This window comes from Stegastes partitus, unplaced genomic scaffold (genome assembly GCF_000690725.1).
Source record: "Stegastes partitus isolate 25-593 unplaced genomic scaffold, Stegastes_partitus-1.0.2 Scaffold14, whole genome shotgun sequence".
Lineage (NCBI taxonomy): Eukaryota > Metazoa > Chordata > Actinopteri > Pomacentridae > Stegastes > Stegastes partitus.
The window spans coordinates 1,316,242-1,339,777 of record NW_007577745.1 but is presented as its reverse complement, the minus strand read 5'-3'; the positions used below and the strand labels follow the sequence as shown (position 1 = coordinate 1,339,777).

The following is a 23,536-nucleotide window of genomic DNA, read 5'->3' as shown; positions in this document are numbered from 1 at the left end:
CGCTGCGTGTTAAGATGTTTCTGTCTGTAATCGTTCTTGTTCGAGTCCAGAGCGTCTTCTGTCATCAGTACACTGATGAAGAAGAAACTGTAGAAACCAAACCAGTGCAAAAACAAAGTGTCAGGTGTGAAGTGTTTTCTCATGGTTCTGGTCGCGCCTGTTTGCTGCCCTGACAGGCTGTGAGACGTTCAGGTCCAGTCACGGAGGCCTGTGAAGTCAGGAAGGCGTCTCTAATGAGAGGGCGGGTGCTCCGCTGCCCACCTACCTGCCACTGCATCCTGCACAGCACCCTAATCTGGGGTAATTGTGCTGAGTTCGGGCTCCCACCCGGCCTCATTAGGCTCTTTACAGCATTCCTGATGAAAGCTGCCCCTGGTCATGCTGGGGGCGAGGGCAGCGGCTCGGGGTAAATCACAAGTGACAAGAGTTTGCAAAATACAGTTAAATAGTCAGCGTGCTCTGATCCTCATGTCGGTGGAGCTTTGTGCTACCTGTTGATGGAAGTTCTTGTTCTGCTCAGCTCCTCGTGCCTCCACCTGAGTCAGACACTCCACCTCTCATCTCTGGTCTTCTTCCACACACGGCTTTATTCTCACTGCTGTGTGTTCAGAGAAATGTCACGAGACACGATGGACAGACATCTTCAGTCTTCAGGTAAACCTGTCTGGCTCAGATAAACATTCAACCTGAAGCTTGACTTTGTTTTTGAGGGAGCTCATGAAGAACCCATTCTGTTGGTGTTCCTCTTAATAAACACATGAACATGGAGAAGAGACGCCGGGCGTGTCGGGGTGAAGGTGGGAGCTGCTGTAACAGATGATATGAATGTGTGATCAGGACGATGTCATCAGCTGACGGCCAAGTGTCTGCTAAACGAGCTACTAATGATAAAGCGTTAACGAGGCGTCACATGAGGGCTTCAGTGCTTCGTCTGGACTCACGTATTGATCTGAATTAGTCCTGAGCTGGGCCTGAGGAGGACATCTGAGGAGCTTTTTACCTTTGTTTCTTATAAAATGCTGGATGTTTGAAGCCTCCTCAGGTGTTTAAAACGTGCCGATGACCTCTGACAGGATGAGCAGCTCACCTTGTGTTGGTTTAAACGTGTGATCTCTGATGACTGCTCGTTAGCTCACGTTGCATCGTTTTAAATAATCAGCCAGAAGAGCTGCGAACCGCCGACCTCAACGGTTCTGTTTGGAAAATGCTGAGAACTCCTGGTTTGCATCCTTCAGCGTGTTCCTGTAGGTAGAACCACATCATGATGCTTCTGTTGAGTTTGTTCTTGCTGGTAGAATCCCTTCATCAGTAGCTGAGAGGTGTTCCTCCTGCTTCACGCCGCCTTCTGAACACGGAGCTCCCACCTTCATACGAGAACATCAAAGACACGAGCAGAGCTGATGTGGAGGTCAGGAGAACATCGAGGTAGTGTGGCTGCTCACGTTAAGCTATGAAAGTAGAGCCGGCTGCCTCTGACCTGCTCGTACCCGCCGGTCATACAGTCCACTGCTGTTCCTTTCAGCTCTGAACAACTGAGGACCATGTAATGTCACGCTGAGCATGGGAAGCAATGATCAGAGCCTGAGTGTTTATCCCCCGTGCACCTCCAGCATGACAGTCTGTCATGTATCTGCCACCCTTTGCCCCGGAGGTAAAAGGCTGTGGGCGCCTTCCCTCCGCTCAGACCTGCACATACCTCTGCAGCAGATCTCAGCTCAGAGGGAGACAGGCTGGAAACCACAACAAGTCATTTCTGGATTCCTGCAGGCCTCCGTGTGTCGTCCCAGGCGCTCAGAGCTCCTGGGTCAGAGTTTGACAAGACAGGCCTGGACAGGTAGATGGAGCACACGCAGAGGGTCAGGGGGCAAAGCCTGGGGGTCCACAGGCATTCGTTCCTCCTGTTCATCTGTGTAGACCATAAAATGTTATTCTGGAGACATGCCTGGATTCATGCGGCTCACCTGCTCCTCGCTGCCTCTTGTTTTTGTCTGGAGCCTTAGAGATCGTAAAGTTGAGTGACAGAAGTCAGAAACCTTTGGCCGTTCACAGGTTTCTGAAAGGACACGCTTCTCCCAGGACGTGCTGCTCCGTCAGCTACGCCTGTGATTGATCAGAACCGTGCTGTGAAGGAGCCGTGAGCCTGTCTGGACCGGCTCTCTGCTCCCAGGTCTCCAGGTGGAGGTGACTGGCTGCTGGAACGGCCTTGTGACTCTCCCTGATGTGATCTGAGCCGCCGGCGTCTGGGAATGGAGGAGCTGTGAGAGTCCCACTCAGCTCTGTGCAGGAAAAACAGAAAGCTGTGGGAGTGGGAGGCAGCTATCCCCGAACACATAAACATACACGAGTCCCGACGCTGCTACGTGCACGTGCACGTGCATGCTCACAGGCTCGCCGAGCAGTGCAGCGAAATGGATCATCAAAACGGGGATTAGAGGAGTTTAGGACTCAGCCGAGCAGAATGTTCACTAAACAAACTTAAACACTTAATTCTAGTGTCTTTGATAGCGCTCATGATTCCCATGTGGTCAAACAAGCACAGATCACCAAACCCGAGGCTCAGCGGTCAGTATAGTGAGCTGCTCACACCGCTGATCTGGTACCTAACACCTAACTTCTCAGTGCTGCTGTCAGCACAACAGTCGGCTGCTCGTCTCTGGCTTCACGTCAACACTGAGCCTTCGGGAGATTAAAAACAAAATAAACAGAGCGATCAGCAGAGAGTTTACCTCCTGCTCATGACAAATGTGTGGTCACAGATAAGACACCACAGCTGGCTTTAGTATCTGTCCACACAGACGTGTCCCCGTGGTGCAGAAGAAGACCAGGGCTACAGCCACATAGGTTGATCTGCTATTTATGTTCTCAATGATCTGGTCCATAAACCATCCAGAACAGGGAGGAAGTGCCCGTTTGTCATCATTCATGGATGAACCACTCCTGTGATGATTCTGTATTTTGAGAGAGAAGTCGAAGCGTTTATTGTGTGTTGTGGAGTTTATTCAGTCATTAGAGGTACAGCCGCTCTACAAACACAAGAAGCTGCCTTTGGCTTCGCTGCCTGCCCGTAAAGCCTTTTCTCATGGCGAAGCTTTCTGCTCCAGACTTGAGACAGATTGTTGGTGACTTCATGGAAACCTCAGCGCTCTGTGAATAGAGGGACAGGCATCTTAAACACCACAGGTCTGCATGTGGTTAGCTTTTTTGCCATTAAAGGGGACAATTTTTGGGCCTCTCTGGTTCCAGGAACACCACATCCCAGTGATAGTGCCACTTAACAACAACTCAGCTGCCACGCCGGCCACAATTACAGGCCTCCAGGAGGAAACTGGTGCTCAGGACTGGCACTGAAAAGTGCATCAAACAGGACTAGTGGTGGAAATTGTAGGATGCTCACATACGGAGGGCTGACAAATGAAAGGGAAACAGAACCAGTTGGTGTTTTAGAAAGGTGCCAGGTTGTCGCCACATGCTGCTACAACAGCTTCAGTTTGGCATTAATGCTCCAAGAAAGTCTCCTGGAGGGATGGAGCACTGTTCAGCCAAGCCATGCTTCCTTATGTGGTGTTTTGATGACCTGGGGACTATCGTAGGCTTCACATGGTTTTCATACTGACCCCCATGGCCTATGGATGGAGGTGTGGTCATCCTGGAGGGACCACTCCCATCCGGATTGAACAACTTAGTACTGAAGTAATGATCCTTCCCTCTGCGGGGTAAGTGCCAGAAGACGTCCCCCAACGGATCAGCTCCCTGGAGGAGTCGAGCTTTCTGCTGGTTTCTGTCTCAGGCCTGAACTACAGGATCTGGGGTCATGGAGGGGATTTCAGGTGTACCTTTGGGTTCCTGCTGGGCACGTTGCCATGGTAGCCTATGCTAAACGTCTAACCTGCTCCTGAGCTGGTGGTGTTGAAACCACCACGTATGACAGCTCCTCCAGGTCACCAGGCAGTCCTGTTGGTATCACTGGTCCTGGACGGTCCCACAGATGCAGAGGTTGTGAGCTGTCGATGATCTCAGAGCCCTTCTGTGTAGGACGATGTGGTCCTAACACAGAAACTGGTTAAAACACTGCAGCCTTATGGCGACCTGCTGACCTGCAGCTCATCTACTGATGGTGTTTCTATTTGTGCTCCACTTGCTCTCACAACACCACCCGGGTCACAGCTGGAAGAACAAGGCTGAAACACGCCATAAGCAGGAGGTCAGATGTTCTTGGCTGCATCAGCTCTGCTGCTTTAAGGCTCTGTTATATTTTTAAATTCCTCATGTTGGTTTAGGATCATAGTTTCATCTTCTGGTCAGAAATCTGCAGCTCTAGTTCTGTCCATGTTTGGTCACCGTGTGGACACGCTCAGGTACATTCAGACACCCTGGTTGACCTTCCGGGTTGATGATCAAGTTCGTGTGGCTGTTAGGTGAAGATATCTCAGGTACTGGACCTTCAGAGTCCAGACGGCTGGTGTTCCATCTGTTACAGCACAGTGTGATCCTCACACCCTGGCAGCTGAGTTCTAGTTACATGATGCAGGATTACTTTGTGTCCTCTCTGAGTACATCAACATCCAGCTGCACATCTGGGCAGGTGTTGGTGTAACAGGAGATCACCAGCAGGGGGCAGTGTTGAGCCTGAGCTGGTCACCTGCAGAGAAGAAGGAAGAAGTAGAAGCATGCAGTGAGTCTATTTATACATAAAATGATCGTCTATCAGATTACTGTGTCCATGAAACTGAACTGTACTGACTGCGTTAATCTGTCGTGTCATTAATCTGAGTTAATCTGAAGCTTTGAATAAACAGTTTAGATCGAATTCCACCATCAGTCCTCTTAATTACATGAAACGTTTGCCTCCTGAAATGGTGCACACATGTCGCACAAACTCTGTTTTCATACGTCTGCATTTTATTTATGTACTTATTTAGACCTGAAGCAAAGGCCTGAACAACAAGATGCCACATCTGATTACACTTGGCATGAAGAGCTGATCTCTGCTCTTGTTTGCTTCCAGTCTACCTGTAAATGCTGCATAGCACAGAGACAGCAGTCTGGCAGAGCCGCCCTGCAGAGAAACCTTAGTACGGAGACCTTCCACAGCGGAGACACGTTCACCAAACCGCAGAGGATAAAACAGTCTGAAGTATCTCCTGATATCTGACTCCAGGCCATGTGAAGCCCACAAGGACTAACAGGGTTCATAAAATAGCTTTTACAATGCGTTTAGTGAGCTTGGGGAGTTCATCTGTTTCACTTGAACTTCTCAGAGGCACAGTCGTGGCGCTGCCTGCCGGAGGCTGAAAGAACGTGTCTTCTACGGTAAACACTGGGTTGTGCTGGAGGTCAGAGGTGAAGGTGAGCTCCCTGTGAAGTGAACGTCATCTCCACTTCAGAGGTGTTTGGTTTGTCAGTCGGACAACACGCTGTAGACTCTGGTTCACCCTTTGCCACATGTTCAGGTCAGCGGCAGAGAGATCCTCTCCTGAGTCTCCTCTGAATGAAACCTCTGACTCAAATATGTCTCGTGGAACCTGCAGCCAATCCCCGTCTTTATAGCACCTGGTAAGTGAAAGCAGCTGTGAGGACTGCAGGGAACGCAACCACGAACCAACACCAGCAAAGCACATTATTACACCAGCAGGCTTTTAGATCAGGGCCCTAAAAGGAAACAGGTTAGCGCTGTCCCTCTCCTGATCCTTCATGAATGCTGCAATTTTCCGGCCCATGACCCCCTGAGATACTATCAGAGGCCTGATGGTTTTCTTTGGCCCGGCTCGGCCCTCGTGGTCGGCGGAGACGTTAGCCTGGTCCTCCCGGGAGCAGCGGTGGTCGTCCTTATCAGAGGAAGTCACACAATACAGCAGAAGAATGTAAACGTGAAGCCTGGCTGCAGCTGAACTCGTAGAGAGGAACCAGAAGTTTGAGAGAAACTCTTGATGTTTTTCATCCTTTCCAGGGTTGTGCTAAAGTGTCTGCCACAGAAATGTACAGTTGGACCCATTCCTGCAGAAGTGGGCTTCAGGTTACAGGAAGACGTAACAGCACAGTGTGGCTCTCACCATGAGGGGCTTCGACGGTGTTGTCTCCACAGAAACTCCACCTTCACATGACAGAAGATCTGAAACGCTTCCATCCGTCCCCCGAGTTTAACTGATTATTCAGAACCTGACAGATCCGGAGCTTGTGGTCAACCGGTAGCTGATCGCCTGAACACTCAGTACACGTGTATTTGTGTGAAACAGCCTCGGCTCTTCTCCTCTTAAAGTCTGGTTTTATGAAAAGGTTTTATATATATATGATGTTAGAGGAAGCGGTGTGGCTGTAAAACACTGCAGTAAAATACAAACCACTAAGTGCACGTCCAGAGTTAGCATAGCGTTGATGAAGCCCTTCTTTGGCTCAGTGTGCTTTTAACGCTGAGCTGATTGAAAAGTTAATTACTGAGCTTAAAGCTTCAGTAAACTGCCCACTGTTTGCTGTTTGAAGTCTTTGAAACGCTCAAAACCAGCACGTTTACGATGTCACATTAGGAACTGTCAGTATTTTCTAATCTTTTCTAGTTTTTTGTGACCGACTAACCTGGTTCTGTCCAGAAGGAACAGGACCCTCCACTACATCTGAAGTCCATCAGCCTTTAGATTGTTGTTTATGAGTGGACGGACCCAGGATCACAGCGTCCCAACATATCCAGGGTGTCCTCTCACTCCTCAAACATAATCCCCATATGCCTTTAAGTGACTGATCAAGAACATAATTGACAGATTTGACCGACAAAGACAAGAATCAATTTAAACTGAATGTTTAAATACAGTTGTAGATTGTTGTGGATGTGACAGGGAGCCTCCAGCTGGTCAGATGTTCCTAATAAACCATCCCTTGCTGTCCGTATGGTAATGAATCGGTTGTTTTTCAGACCAATCCTGTAAATCCTCCGATGCTGAAAGGCTCCTGCGGCTTGTTTATGACTCGCCAAGAGGACGCTCGTGCCACATGCTGTATATTACTCGTCTGAACATCTGCCAACGGCCTCCTGTGACTCCCCAGCATGGGTCCAGCCTGATCCTGCCCTCTGACTCTGACCAGGGGCAAAGCTCTGGGCTATGATCAGGCATAAAGGGCTGAGGTCAGGGGGAGGAAGCATGGACGATCTGAGGTTCACGGGAAGAGGCTGGTCTTTAAACACTTATCTTCTTCAAATTATCCTACGAGCGCCTGTTTCTCACCCTCAGATGTGTCTGGTCACCCCGCTGAAGGTTCAGCCTAACGACAGATTGATGGATGCTTGAGGGTGATGAAAACCCCCCAGCGTCCCCCCACGTAGAGCGAAGCCTTCGCTTCAGCCGGAGACTCTCTTCAGAGGTCGCTGGGTTCAGCATCTAGAGCAGATTTTTTCCTCTTGGAAAGGAGCTTACGGTGGAACAAACAGTATGGTAGCATAAAGATGTTGTTGTTTTCTGTCACGTTTGCTTTTTGTCAGAGTTTTGGAACAGCTTATGTTTCCAATGTGGTCTTCATTGTAAAAGAAAGCAAAACACTACACAAAGCAGGATTCAGTATTTATCCGATGCAGACGTCCTCCATGACAGGCTGGTCCTGGGCTCTGGATGTTCTGACACAACTTCTGCTCCTCTGCCCACTCAACGTTTTGGACTCATCAGAGTGAACACCTGTAGGGGAAGTGAAGACTGTCCAACACTTAAAGAAAGGAGAACCTGCAGACTGCTGCTTGGTGTATTCTCCTCCTGACCCGTACTAGTTCAACATTCCTGCCTGCTTATTGGGCAGAAAGACTGGAGAATGATGAGCGTGACCCCGACCCTGGCAGAGCTTCTGCTCAAGCTGCCACGCAGGTGTGTGGCCTCAGGGGGAGAGAGGGGGAGACTCTCATCCTCACCCACACTGACGGTCAGACTGCAGCATCCCTCAGGTCTCAGTCCTGCCCTTGACTTCAGGTCACATCCTGCTCAGCGGCCGTCACCTGTCTGCTGCAGTCGGCTTGTTGTTCTGCATAATGTTCTGTTATCTGTGATTGCAGCTGTCCTTATTTTACAGGTTAAATGAGCTGCACTGACAGACAGACTCCCTCTCTCACCCCAGGACCCAGACTCATTAAATCAGGCGCCCAAGTATCTTAAATTAGACCTTTGGCTGCTCCTCGTCAAGGCTGTCTGAGAGGGATTTGTGTAATAAATTGATTAGTAATGATGTTTGACTGGAAGATAAAAATGTATTTTTAATTGCTGAAGGTGGCATCTCATTAGACACAGTCTGGCTTCAGGCTTAAAGCAGTTTTTAAACACTTAGCAGCAGAAAGAGGGCCATGTTTTAGTGTGAACATTTCCAGATGTTGTAAACTGAGAGGGAAGCCGTTTAACAGGCTGGTTAAACGCTGGCATGGCAGCGCCCCCAAATCTGCAAGAAGGTGGAAAATGTTCTATAAAGTAATTATCCTGCGTTCTGTCCGTACAGTAACGCTCCTCTTTTATGAACATGGAGAAAGTTTACCAGCTGATTAGTGCCAAGTCAATGTTCCTCCTTCATTTGCTCCGTGGTTTCCAGTCCAAGAATCCTTCTGCTGGCAAATAAAGCCGCCCGGTGTCATCGAGTAGAGAGCTGTGCTGTGAGCATAATGTCTCCTGACAAAGCCCATATGAACACAAGTTAATGTTAATGGAGGGAATGTGCATCTGGTCTTAAAACTGCAGCGTAAAACGGAATAACCCACAATACATTATTCCTTTTATTCTCAGTTTGAGTGTCTCCTGATTTTGCTGAATCTCTGCAGCTCCAATTATGGTGCAGTGAACTGTCAGCACCTGTATCTTAGCCTAGTCATTATGTGTAGTTTGGAAACTGGAGGGAAAGATTTTTATCTGGTTGGGCTGATGACAGGTTTGGCAGCATGCGTAGCTGCTGGAAATGAAATGGAAAGCTGTGGCGCTTTGGATGTTGTGGACGAGCGAGCGCTGGTCCTGGTTAGTGTTGGAGCAGGTTACAGGTGAGAGGTAACGAGGACAGCGTGGGGCGGCTCTACTCCCACTTCATTCATCACTGCAGCTATTTTCATTCAGTTTGGATGTTTTATACGTTTTTCCTTTTCTGTTTTCCTTGAAGTGAAGGAAACTCGTTTAAAGGTGGAAACGAAGCCCACAGTAATTCTCAGGAAGACATCTGAGCACTTTTCCACACTTTCAGAAATCTTGTCCAAATACATTCATGGAAGACGTTTAAACCTCAACAGGCCGACATGAAAAGGAAATCACGTCCTCAGAGTCTCTACGACACCAAAGCCGTTTAACCTGAACACTGTTTCACTGAGCCGCTGAACACAACGTTTTACTTTCTGGTCTGTAGTTTTAATGACTGCTGATTGTCTTGTTTCTTCTCTCAGATGTGAATGAATGTGAGGAGACCAACGGAGGCTGTGAAGCTCTCTGCTGCAACACCATCGGGAGCTTCTACTGCAGGTGTCCTCCTGGACAGAAGCTCAATGAAGACGGAAAAACATGTCAAGGTCAGTGAGCTGAGCTGGGGTTTGCTGTTCCACCGTACAGGCCGCTCCACTCACCTGACACACACCTACGACACCAAACTGATCATGAGGGCCACATTTAGTCTGTTAAAAATATCTCTGTGATGCTTTTGTTGCTCTGGAGGAACATCCCTGAAATCTGTGTGTCACCAGCAGAAGTTTTAAAGACGAGGGTCACAGGAACGGTGCTGTTAGGTTGGATTATGGAAATAGGAGGTTGATTCAAAGTCACGATATTTTAGCGTTTGCTGAGTTGATGTTTCCATTATTACAACAGTCTGACCAGCAGAACACACATAAGCAGAGAGAGCTGAGTGTCTGTGCTCCCCTCCCCTCGTTAGCAGCAGCGAGGCGCCCCTAACGAGGCCTCTAACCTCATGTTCCCTCCAGACCAGACGCCGCTTGTGCAGGTGTGAATGTGTGCACATGTGTTCAGGGCTTCCTGTAGCAGAGAGCTGGACTCTTAGTGACGCTTCCCTGAATCAGTGAAGGTTTAAAATGCTTCATGAGCTTCAGGTTTCTTTCTGTTCGCTCTGATTCGAGCCTTTCCAGCAGAAGTCCGCTGCTGCAGTGAGACACTTGCTCATCAAGTCACTGATCACGTCTTCTTCATCATTATCTGAGAAAAACAAACCTGTCAAACTGTCAAACTGCTCCTTGAAAGATAAAAATGTAAAACTAATGAAAATATGTTCAGTTATGTTTCAGACAGCAGCCACTGAGATTTCAGCCCGACAAGTAGAACCAGTAGATTGAGACTCTACTGGTTCTACTGGTATTTATGAAGCCTGCTGACTGCATTAAACACTAAAGCTCAGAGCCTGCAATGTGAGATGAACCAGACTAATTTAAAACCCACGTATGGGTTTTACAGACACATCTGATAGTTTTGCATAAAGAATGAAGCTCACGTTGTGCTTCTGAGTCTCACCTGGTTCTGGTTACGTTTGTGCTTCTGCTGTTGGAATCTGCAGCGTTTCTCATTTGTTTGTTTGTTTCTGCTGTTTGTTCTGTTTAATTCTTGACTCACTACATAGAAAAGATCCCGTTAGCGCAAATGAAGCACAGAACCAGATATTCTGAACTCACACGCTGTAGATGATGAACCGGTTCTGAGTTCTGCTGTTGCATGAAGTCTCGGTGCAGGAAAGTGGAGCTACTAGTTTGTCCTGAAGCCCGGCTCACCAGAACCGAGCTCCTTCCCAACATGTTCCCATGAGATTTCTTTTTGCTCCATCACAGTTTGATGTTTCTGATTATGGACCCTCTGCCAGAGGTTGGTTTAATCAGAATAATGGTTCCTCTGTGGAGGAGCCAAGCCCAGAGGAGAGTTCAGCTGTCTGCTGGAGGAACCAGTGAGAGACCTGATCCAGGTCACGGTTGTTAGGAGAGCTGATGTGAACGTTGTCACAGCTGGCTCTCATAGCTCTCTGCCCTTTGCCACTGGTGTATATTGGAGGAAAACAGCTACCCGCAGCATTAATGTCCTAATTGTGTGTAATTGGCAGGAGTACTGACGGAGGGAGGAGACGCTGGCTGGATGTCCACGTTCTACATGTTTATGTTAGAGCTGCATGTGTGCTGCTGCGTCTGCAGAAACTAATCTGCTTTCCATTTACTCAAGTCTGGAAGCTGGAAGGGCTGCAGAGCAAAACCCTGAGTCCTGATGATGGACAGCATCCATCCAGGTCACTGCTTAACATAAAAGCTTCTCATGACCGTCCTCCTGGGGACGCCCGTCCAGGTGGATAACAGTGCTGTGGGATGCTCATATCTGGCATCGATGAGAAACAAATAAAGAAAATCAAATAAAGATTGTGCAGTGTAGTCCCCTGAGCAGACTTTGTCTCTCGGCTCCTGATGTAATTCCCTTTTCTCTGGAGCAGCACTGATACCAGTGGCGCTGATCCCACTGGAGGAGGCCAACAGCAACATGTCCGCCGTCATGTCATGAACTTTAAGCTACTTCACAGTTCAGACCACTGCAGGCGTGAAGGTGGGAGCAGAGCTCTGCCAGGACCTGGCACCTGTCGTAATAATGAGTCACGTCTCTCAGAACCAACAGGTACCGGATGCCCTTGTTAACCCCGAGAGCAGGGCTCTAAGGATTGTTTTTAAAGGAGAGCATCGTGTTGCTAGACTCCTCTGGTCTTTCATCCATAGCTCTTCTTCTCTGGTGACTTATTTTACAGTCGTGGCACTGAGCCTGTTTTCTGTCTCCCTCACTACAGCAGGCTGCTTGTCTTCATACCTGCTGCTATCAGTGCACAAAAGGTGTTTAATGTGTGAATACGTGGTGACACAAAGACGCTTCACATCAGTTCCTGCTGCTCTGTACCTCTCAGAGGACTGTACAGGTGTGTGTTACCGATGCATTAGGTGTTAAAGGGAACAGTCATGCAGGTGAAGCTTGCATCCTGCAGGAGACTCTGCGGGTCGTTTCTGTCCAGATCGGTGACGGGATGCTGAGCCGGACCAGGTTCTGCTCTGTGTGAGCCGCTGTAGTCGTGCTGCTGTTTGTCTGTATGTGCTGGCAGCAGATGAGAGAGTTCTGCACTCAGCTCCTGAATAGACGATTTCACTGTACGGCTCATTCCTTTCTCAGATGTTTGGATTAAAAATGCTGAATTTGACTTCTGGCACTTATCAAACGCAGCATTCCTTTGGTGGAAGTTTTTTTAAAACACGTCCGTATCAAAAGAAAAAATACAGACGGCACATCCTTTAGTCTGTTCGCATTCTTGGTCTGTAAAAAAAACAACAAAAAGCTCCTGAGTTATGTGCCGTCATAAATCCTCACTTTTGATCACAGATTGTTCTTTGATGAAACAGTAGAATACAGTAGGCCGGTAGCAGCACGGAGTAAATCACTGGGGGAAAGAAATCAGTCACTGTCAGTGGTCAGATGCAGAATTATTTATCTGTGTTTAAACCTTCAGAGTGAGAGAGGCTTCGGGCTGGGGGTTAGAGAGAGAGAGAGAGGAGGATCTAGATGTGATGGACTCGGGTCGATGGGAGGGTGGAACATGAGGGAGATGGAGGGAGGGAGGCAGCCTGAATAAGAAGTAGTCACCATGTTTTATCAGACCAGGAGGCAGCACAGAGGAGCTGCTCATTCACGGCTGAAGGTCAGAGTTAATGTCCTCACAGAGATGTTTCACTTCTAGCAGAAGATCAGTGGACATTTTAACATTTTGGGATGCGTCGTTCTGCAGCCATGGCTTTGTCTTCAGAACGCTGGGTGTTGTTTCTGGTGGTCATTGAGCTGATGGCATGTCTGACTTCTGCTGCAAACTACCCACACAGTTACTACAGAAGGGTTTGCTATAGGCCACACTGTTACCATGGATACCACGGCTACAACCTGGGCTACCTGGCCACAGGTAAGTGACAACTTCACAGCCGATGACAACAGTTTAGCTGTTAAAATGTCACACTGTGATGTCGTTATATGACAAACTAATATTTTTCAGAAACTTTCAACATGTAATTTCCTCTTTTGAGCGTTGTGTTTGGGTTCTTCTCTGGACCAATGTACAGAAGCGGTGGTCCATCAGTGGTGCTGATAAAGTGTGTGGCTCTGGCCCGCTAACCCGCTCTCTGATCAGAGGAGGATTCCTTCTATCAGCACAGATTAGTGCACATGAAAACATGAAGTGTAAATCATGAGACGCTCTCTGATGCCAAAACAAACAGGGCTTCGGTACCAGACACTCTCACACAGATTATGTCAGCGTTATTATGACTGAACATTTCTTTTCATGTTTGGCGTGACTGCAGCGTTCAGGGATAAACGCACACGAGGAAACATGTCTTACTTCTCTTACTGCCATGTAGCTGATAATCCCTCCGTCTGCTGCCTTACTCAGATCCTTGGATAGAAGTCAAGACTGCTCAGAAATCATTTATCTGCTGTGCACAGTAAACACATCACCTCACATAAACGGGCCCAACAGTTTTCCATGAAGACGACTCCGTGCTGTAGGTGGCTACGGGCGCAGAATTAATCACCCTCCGCCAAAGCCAGCCGGTGCTGAGGCTTTGGCTGGAGCTCGCAGAGGATCATGTTCTGGAAACCAGGCTGGAGGCTCGACGGTGAGGCTGCAGTCGGCGTCCGCAGCTCCACAGCGCTGGTCACATTTCATGAGAAACCAACCAAAGGACAGCGTGCAGCATCGACGGAAAAACTAGCGGAGGGCTGCTGCCAGCGCTCCTGGATGAAGTGAAGCTGAAGTTTGGCAGCAGGGAGGCCAAGAAGAGGAAAGTTTAGAAGCTGGTTTCTGCTCCAAGCACTATATTTGAAGATGCTGTGGGATATTACTGGGCGTAGATCGGTTCAGACGGAGGATATTTCTATAACTCAGCTTCTTGGGCACGTTTTACAGGAACCATTAAGCAAGTAGGTTTCAGTCCCGTTAGGCTCGTATCCTGCATCTCCGACCTGATCCTGATCCTGATCCTGCCTGTGTTTTTACTCTGAGGTGCAGCGCAGTGCGCCAACGCATCATCAGAACCACTAAGATCTCATCATTCACTGCTTGTCCTCCATCATCTCCTGCAGCTTCAGGAGGACAGATCCAGGTGCAGGTCATGAACACAGTGCTGTGCAGCCGTGTGAGGCTCATCGTCCAGCTGCCTCCGTCCCACACAGCGTGGCATTAGCAGGACAGAGGCCAAACCTTCTCTCTATTACAAACAGATTCATGCTCACAGCTCTCCACAGGCCACAGAAATCCCACCTCAGCTGCCATAATCAACATGTTCACACAGTGAAGTCAATGAAAGTGTTTTATCATGAGCTCTATAACCAACGGCTGCTGCTCCTCTCAGCTCTGTGGAGCTTTGATCAGCTCATTGTTGTGGTTTCCTGGCCATCAGTCTTCATCTCCAGCCAATCAAGTGGCTGTTTTAGTTGAATAAAACTGTCCAGACTCCCCAACCCTCTACGCAGTGGGACGTTCAGGAGCTACAGAACCACATATTTCCATCAAGAGTTGGTAGAAACCAGAACAGAGCAAAGAGTAGATATTAGACCAACGTTTGGAAGGAGACACAGAAAGAGTGACCTTTTTCCTAATCTCGCTCTGCATCTATAAATCAAATCAAATCCAGTCCAGTTTATTGTCATGGTGCTGTCCATCCACAGCAGGACAGGCAGGATGGGAGCGTTTCTGCAGGATCCAATAACTTAAAGCAATTTAAATAAACAAGTGTTTGCATCTCTGGATCAGCAGCTCAGCGTTCTGACAGCTGGAGGCATGAAGCTGGAGGTTCTTCCTCTAACGCTCCAGGAACGTTTGGCTGATGACAGCAGTTCAGATGGGTCATGGAGAGGGTGCAGCGGCTCTGGAGAAGTTCTGGAGAAGCTCTTGGACAGAGGGGAGGGAACCTCTATAATCTACTTAGAGGTGACGCTGACGTTGCAGCATCGATGAATGTGCGTCCTAGCTTACATCTCAGAAGAAGCAGGATGCAGCGTAACTGTTTGTGCTTTTGTCACAGGATGCACACACATAGATGGACAACATTAGGCTCACATTCACACGACTGGCTGATTTAAACGTGTTTACTCAGACAGCCACATCTGAGCTCTACAGAACCAGATCCAGATCATCTGCATACAGGCGTTCATGTCAGAGTGATCTTCCCCATTAGGAGGCCCGGCTGTCTGTTTGTTTTTTCAGGGGAAGGGAGTGGAGGCTGCACTCTGATGAATGCTGAACTTATTTATAGTCTTTGTTTGTAGTGATTTATAGTGAAGCATTTAATTCCTTGTTTACAGCGCGGCGCCCTCAGACGTGATGTGTGGTCTGTGGCGAGACGCTCAGCGCTCCAAGAGCTGGTGCTGCACAAACCAAAACAGAAAACCTAATAAAAATAATATTTGCCTTTAGTAAATGATGTTAATCAGCTGGTTAATAGAACTCTTCACAGTGGTTCTGGTGAATTCTTGAAATAGTTTCTGTGAACAGCCGCCTGGAGCCAGAAGTGTTCTGAGCAGCACATTTCTCAACCAGATATTTAACTTGGCTCTGACTCATCGTATTTTATGATGTGTTGGCTGCTTTTATAGGCATCAGCCAGCAGCCAACACACATTCACACTCACCTTTTAACACGTCACGAGTGGCAGTCAGCAGCATTTCCAGTCACTCCGCCGTGATAGTTTCACTGATCTTGAAGCGAATGAGCGACCTGTCACCAGTCTGGAGCCGCTCTGACTTCACGTCCTCCTGATCGCAGCGGACGGGCTGTTAGCAGGAGTCCAAACAGAACCGGGTTTCACAAATCAGCTCTCGTCTCACAGGGGGTCTGCTGTGAAACCCTCAAAACCATTTATTAGTCTCTGACCTCTAAATAAGAAGCGTTTCAGAACACGGTCAGTCCGCTCATGTTTCACTCGCTGCTACTTTCCCAGATGAGGAATCATCCGTTTGTTTGTTTACAACCCGCATGGCTGAGAGGAATGTGTACGTTCTGCTTCCTCGGATTTAGGTTTCCATGTGTTTGTTCACCCGGGGCACTCTGACCAGAAGGGCAGGAATTTAAATTTGGTTTTAAATGTTCAGTAGTTGTTTCCACATGCGAGCTGTGTTTGTTTGAGCTGCAGTGTGATTGTAGAATACTTTCCCTTCTCATCCGTCATCTCCATCTTTGTCCTAAACCTGCAGTGAGCTCCTCTCCCAGCTCATCAGGCCTCTGCTCTTACCACCAATGTTTTCCCATAATGAGAGGATTTTGTCAAATTACACTAATTTCTGCCCCATTTCTCTCCTTCTGTTGGCTTTTCTCTCCCTCTTTTCCCCCTCCAGATATTGATGAGTGCCAGGTCCATAATGGAGGCTGCCAGCACAGATGTGTGAACACGCGGGGCTCCTACTACTGCGAATGCCAGCCGGGCTCCCGCCTCCATGTGGACGGACGCACCTGCCTCGGTGAGCAACACAACATCGAACTGACACACAGCTCGGCCTCCGTGTGCTGATTCCATGTGTTCTGTACACATTAATCACTTGAAGATACCCAAAATCTAAAGAAAACCCACGATCCAGTAGAATGATGGTCTCCAGCACGGTCACGGGGATGAATTCTGATCTCTTCCCTAATTTAATCCAATTAGAAACAGAATACGAGGGCCTCCAGTGGTGCTTTGTAATGCAGCCGCTCACATAAACAATGAAGCAGTGTTTTAGAGCAGCTCAGCTACTGGGAGGCTCTCTGGGTCTTTACCGTATTATGATTTTGTTGGTCATTGTTTCATTGAAGTTTAGCCACATGTGGTTTTTGACATGGGCACTTAATCATGTAGACCACATTCATAATGCTGCAGACTGTGATTCTGACTGAAGGCCCGGTTGTGTCCTGGTTCACATAACGTTTGCTGCTGAAGCTACATTCAGTGCAGTTCATGCAGATTTTCCCCCACAGTGGATATCTGGTGCCACGTTTGAAGCTTTTCTCTGTGACTGGATCAGCTCCGTCTGGTCCTGGAGAACACTTCAGCATGGCTCTTCATTATCAGTTCACCTGCAGCAGAATCGTCTGTTTTCTAACATCAACAGTGTCACCGTTAAACAGCTTATTTCATCATAAAGCCAAAAGATTTCAGGTTAAAGTCACATTAGAAAAAGTAAAACGGCAGATTGGAAGGAGACCCAGAGAAGGTTTGCAATTCTGAGTAAAACATTTCTTACAGAGTTCGCTCATCATCACAACGCCTGTCTGTCTTAGATTTATCCACCAGAGCTCTGAATACACAATCTCTCCTGATAAACATGAACATATACATGTGTTTGAGGGCTGCAGGTGGCTCAGTGGTTAGCACCGTGGCCTCACAGCTAGAAGGTCGGTGGTTGGCGTCCCGGTGAGGACACCCGGGATCTTCCTGCGTGGAGTCTCCATGTTCTCCCCGTGCAGCGTGGGTTCTCTCCGGGTTCTCCGGCTTCCTCCCACAGTCCAGAAACATGCTGAGGTTAATTGGTGATTGTAAATTGTCCGTAGGTGTGAATGTGAGTGTGCTTGGTTGTCTGTCTCTAAGTGTAGCCCTGTGATAGACTGGTTACCTGTCCAGGTGAACCTGCCTTCACCCTGAGTCAGCTGGGATAGGCTCCGCCCCCCATGACCCTAGTGAGGATGAAGGTGTGGAGATGATGGATGGATGTTTCTCTGTGAATGCGACAGATAGATTAATCAGAAGGCAGCTCAGGAGTCTTTAAATGGGCTTTGACCAGAACATCCATGAAACAGACGGAGGAAAAGGAAAGAAAGGAAATGCTGAGAAACACACAGACTCCATCGTCTGTACTCAGTGGTTCTGGTTCTGTGGCTTCACTTTATCAAATAGAACAGATAGTTTATAGGATCTTCACATTCTTTACTCCCACTTCTGACTAACGAGCTCATTTAAATGTCTGCGATCCCCCAACCAGCTGCCTGCTGAGGACGTCTGGGCGCTACGATGGAAAGCCTCAGAACGACCACTGCAGGGACTCAGGAGGGAAGTAGAGTCTGCAGAGAACTTTATCTCATTCCAACAAACATGCTTTTGTTGAGCTCATAGTGAAGCATTCAGTCAGGAGGAATAACGGAGACACACAGATTCACAACACGGGTAATAAGACTGAGTGACAGCGTTACTGTGGTCACTGTGATCTCTGTGTGACATGAATCCAGCCTGGTCCTCCATTAAATCCTGTCCCGGAGCTTCATCTGGCCTCTGCAGTGTCACTCAGGACCTGTCAAGGAAAAACATCAGCTTTGGGTTTTCAGAAGCAGCTAACAGAGCATGAACCTGGTGCTGCTTCCTGCAGCCAGCGTCCTGTCTGACACCTGGAGTGGAAATCATTGTGTTCCTTGGCGTCATACAGCAACGTGGGTTCCCTGTCCTATAGAGCAGATAGGTTAGCCGGACCCATCTGTCCCTGAGAGGTTCTGGTGTGACGGCTGCTGCGTGAACAAATGACTGATTGCACTAATAATCACAGCACACATGTGGACCGACTCCCAGGTGGATCTGTGATGCTGCATATCCGTCTGCTGACAGTCGACGTAAAGCTGAGTCGAGCCGTCTTCAGAAATGTATTCAGTGCTGAAATCCTGCTGTCTATATGAGGGAATAAGTTCAGAACCAAGCGCCAAACATCATGACTACATCCAGACTGGATGAAGGACAACACAGACCAATCAGCACAGAATCAGTAGAACTCTGCTCATCTCATGCAGCTCTCGGCCTGCCAGCAGAGGTCACATGGATCCCACACACTTAGCGTGTAGCTGCATAATATTTGAGCTGGAAGGCGCTCTGTGGTTTGACGTGCTCTTGGGATGGATGGATCCTGACTGCAGCCTCCAAGTATGAAAAACACCGTCTCTGAGAACACCAGGCTGTTCATCCTCTACCTGTTATTTTCTCTGAAGAGATCCAGATTTATCTGTAGCCACAATGAGGGGAAGACAGACAGATAATTGTGCTCACGCTGCCCTCGGCCTCATCAGGCAGCCTGCCATTCACGTCGCTCTGTGATTTTTGGCCTTTGATTATGATGGATGTCTCCTGGCTCGGAGCACAGCGGCTCTCTGAGGTATCCTCACATCGGTCACATCAAAGTCCCAAACGTGAAACTTTAGATTGATGTGTTTTTGCGAAGACGTCTGATTTTCCAGCTAGCTGCTCTGCGTCTGTGCCCTTCGCTCATGTTTTCTCTCTTCTGCCCTTCTAGCCGTCCATTCGTGCGCCATCAGCAACGGGGGATGTGAACACTACTGTGTGCAGCAGTCTGTTGCTCATTTCCGCTGCCGCTGCAAGCCGAACTACGCACTGGCACAGGACGGCAAGCACTGCAAACGTGAGTGTCCCTGTTTCAGAATACAAACCAGCATATGTCACAAGATAAACAGCAGGAATGATAAACGCAGGAGGAAGGGATGCCAGGAAAACCGAGTTCCTTGGAAGGTTTTGAAGGTGTGAGTCTGAGAATGTGATCACAGCATTAAAAACACATTGCCTGCATCAGCTGCCAGTTGTAATTATCCTACAGGATGTCTGAGCTGCAGAATGATTAACTGTCATTCAGCTGGAATGAGTCACAGCTTCATTGTGTTGTCATGTCCGTGCTGCTTTTAATCTCTGCGACCTCTGAAGTTGTGCAGTCAAGTGAGGTTTTCTGGAGGTGGGAAATTATACATACATGTATTTTAAATTACTGTCTTTCAGATGCTTTTACTTTGTAATTGTTGGCTGTGAGCAGCTTCCTTTAATTTCTGCAGCGTTGAAGGTTCTCGTCCCAGATGCCAGACAGGCTTACACAAGTCAGAGAGGTCCAGAGAGGACGGTGCAGCGCTGAGGTGGAGGATCAGGGCGGCTCTAGAGCTCTACAGTCTTTACAGTCCTGTCCTCCTCCTCACTGACACCATGAGGCTTCATGTTGATGAGCTTTCTGTGTTACAGTGCAGAACCCCTGTGCAGAGCAGAACGGAGGCTGTATGCACGAGTGTCGGGTGGACGGCGGAAAGGCCCACTGCGACTGTAGAGCCGGATTCATTCTGACCGAGGACAGCAAGACCTGTGAAGGTACTTCCACCAGGAGCAGGATTTATAGAGTGCTTTTGGAGTAAATCAGGAGTGGAGAAGGAAAATACACGAGCAGAAACTAATCTGATTACATGTGGTGTCTTCATCTGACAGTTTTTGTTCATAAGAATGAACAGCGAGAGCAGAAGAAAAAAGGGAGTTTTAACCATGTTGTATTTCATTGTGTGATGCAGCTGGAAGCTTCTAAACTAGAGATCGATGGATCCTGTTGTCAAACCATCTGTAACCTGCTGTGTCCAAAGTCAAGCCTGAAAGAGGAAAATGAACCTGAGAGAACATGTGGTCAAAAATACAAACACAGTCGTGACTCGATAATCGACCCTTAACACTTCCACCCCGTCAGAGCGCTGCCCCGGGGTGGAAGTGTCCCCCGACCAGGACAGATATTCTGATATTCATCATGAATTGGGCCTGAACATCCAGAGAGCAGAAAGTTCTACTGGGACCAGAACCACTAGTTATTATAACAACTATGAACAATAATGAACAACTAATGAGCCTTCCAGCATCAAGCCCTCCTCGTATCTGGACCTCCGTCTGGACAATCCGACAGCCTTGATATCCGACATAGAAGAAGGTTTTATGTTTAGTGTCAGATTATCCAGTCACGGCTGAACTTCAGATGTAAACACAGTAAGCGGTGATGATAATAAAGATGTGATTTTATCAGAACAAGATGCTTAAACTGGAAGCCAGTGTTTAAACTGAGTACTAACACGTAGTAGTTGTAGTGTGATGGTCTGTGAGGAACACGTATGATAAATGTGACTCTGCGCTGACCAGATGCACGTCTTCACTCTTTCTGAATGTATTCTCCTCCAGATGTTGATGAGTGTGAGACAGAGGAGGCCAGCTGTGCTCACGGCTGCCACAACACTCTGGGCTCGTACGCCTGCGTCTGCAACGCCGCCTACGAGCTGGGATCTGATGGAAAGCAGTGCTACAGTCAGTTCAAATCATTACTTTTACACGTGTAGGAGCCTCATAATCAGCTCGATGACATGCTTTATGGTGACCACTGTGGTCTCACTGTGAACTGAAGGAATCGAGATGGAGATCGTGAACAGCTGCGAGAACAACAACGGCGGATGTTCGCATCGCTGCCAGCACTCGACCAGCGGGCCTGTTTGCTCCTGTAACCATGGTTACAGGCTGGATGAGGACCTTAAAACCTGCGTTGGTGAGAGACTGATGGACTCACACTGATGCCTTAAAGCAGCATTCATCCAATCATTGTGACATAAACACCGACTGTTGAATGAGATTAGATTAGATTAGATTAGATTAGATTAGATTAGATTAGATTAGATTAGATTAGATTAGATTGCACTTTAGTTTTCACCACAGTGAGGAAACTCACGTTGTTGCAGCAGAATGGATGCAGGAAGGAAGAAACAAACATCCTCTCATCATCTATACACCGCCCATCCCTCACTAGGGTCACAGGAGCCTAAAGAAATACACAAATAAACTATAAATAGTAAGAGCTGGGAAATGTAATACACACACACACACACACACACACACACACACACACACACACACACACATAATGGATAGTGTGAATTAAAAAATAAAAAAGATAAATAGAATAAAATCAGTCCGTACGGTTATGACAGCTATCGCTCATACGGCAGGTATATTGCCTGATTCTTGTTGTATTATCAGTGTTTTATGTAGTAATGTGTGTTCATGATGTTTTTTATTATAGGAGATTATCAGACCTTGAACACAAAGTAAATCCAACACGGTGGCAGTGCTGCTGCTCAGTCTGTCTCTTTTTTATTTTATTTTTTTGTGAACTCATTGCTGTTGAATGTTTGAGGTTTGTTCTGAGTTATTTCTAAAGTTCGGCCTTTTCACAGCTCAGAGTTCAACCAGCTCACACTCAGATGTCTGAAGCAGCTCAGTAGAACTAGCGCAGCAGCTCCTCAGTAAAGTCGCTCCTTACTGTCGTCAGGATCCACGGGTTTTGTTTAAGCCGTGGTTTTGTTTTTTCTGAAACAGTTTGAACATGAAACCTTCATGATTTACTGCAGGCCTGTTGTGTTGTACTGGATCTGCTTCAGCCTTCTGTAGCTAAGGAACCAGTGACTGAGGGAGTATTAAAGGAGGGTTTAAAACACTCTGGATTCAGTATTTGATGCTGGACTCATATCTAATAAAACACTGAGTGCTGCACAGCGTGCACGTGTGTGATTCATAGATGAGCATGAAACAGGCCTTATTGTATAAAACCTCTTTCTTATGATGATAGGGGAGGAGAAGCAGGGCTCTATGGGGCCCTGAGCTGCTTAAAGATGTTTTCTTGTGAACCCAAGACTGTTTTAGGAGGAGCTGAGTAATCTTCGGGCTCTAATCTAATCGTGTACCTTTAACCCTAATTGGCTGTTAAACCGGTACCGTTTGCATTTCCCCATAAAACGGTTCTCTCAGCGAGCAGGGCAGCATATCACTGCAGTCGGGTCGTAACTTCTGTCTTCCTGCTTGTTGTGTTTGGCAGATGTTGACGAGTGTGGAGAGCAGAGCTCCTGTTGTGAGCAGGACTGCACCAACTACCCCGGGGGGTACGAGTGCTACTGCTCAGCGGGATACAGACTCAACTCAGACGGATGCAGCTGTGACGGTGTGTTCAACCCCCCAATCAGAACACTAATATTAATTTCTGCTGCGGTTCGGAGCGGTCCTGTTGGGTTTGCACAGTGCTGTCTTTGTTTTGGTGAACTAACGGCTTGTCTAGTCGGTTCCTCTGAGTGGACCTGAAGTCTCTGAGTCTGTTTTGTGTCTGTGTTGTTCAGACGTGGATGAGTGTCTGGCTGCCAACGGTGGCTGTGATCACACATGCCAGAACAGCGCCGGTTCCTTCCAGTGTTTCTGCCGCCGGGGTTTCCGTCTGGACGAGGACCGACAGTCCTGCATCCGTGAGTACCAGCAATCCTGTGGGCGAGAGGCAGCCACAGCAGAACCAGTCCAACGGAAAACCTGACCAGCAAAAAGCATCCTGCGCTACACGTGGAGGGAAGAGTTTAGAGATGAGTTACGAAAGAAATAAATGTCAGGACTGGAGGGAGGGAGATGTTATCGAGATGCTCTTAAAACAGGAACCCGATACTTACTTCTATATAAATAGCAGATTTATTAGACTGTAAGACAAGCAAATAGAGTTTAGTTGAAATGGAAAATAGACACAGAGCATGCAGTAGTCAGCATCCTCTCTTTTAGGTTGTGGTTTCCTGAACTGACAGGACAGAAAACCTGCCAAACACACTCTCACTGAAAAACAAAACCCACACAAAAGGTAATGACAAGAGGCCAGAGAGAGGTTCAGCTTTTATCAGCCTATCAAATAAAAAGATTCCTATGAATCAGGGAATAGCACCACTGGACATCACGCTCTGGGACTCTATCAGGGGAGTGAAGGGC

At 47.9% G+C, this 23,536-nt stretch overlaps 1 protein-coding gene across 1 annotated transcript in view; it reads left to right on the top strand.

Annotated features, from left to right (window-relative positions):
• Positions 1 to 23,536, top strand: part of megf6b (multiple EGF-like-domains 6b) — a 60,341-nt gene that overhangs the window by 22,581 nt on the left and 14,224 nt on the right. The window contains exons 4-10 of the mRNA XM_008289814.1: positions 16,335 to 16,457; positions 19,242 to 19,367; positions 19,970 to 20,092; positions 20,936 to 21,058; positions 21,156 to 21,293; positions 22,617 to 22,739; positions 22,912 to 23,034. Of these exons, the coding sequence (XP_008288036.1) occupies positions 16,335 to 16,457; positions 19,242 to 19,367; positions 19,970 to 20,092; positions 20,936 to 21,058; positions 21,156 to 21,293; positions 22,617 to 22,739; positions 22,912 to 23,034 (879 nt within the window). The remainder of the gene's footprint in view (positions 1 to 16,334; positions 16,458 to 19,241; positions 19,368 to 19,969; positions 20,093 to 20,935; positions 21,059 to 21,155; positions 21,294 to 22,616; positions 22,740 to 22,911; positions 23,035 to 23,536) is intronic.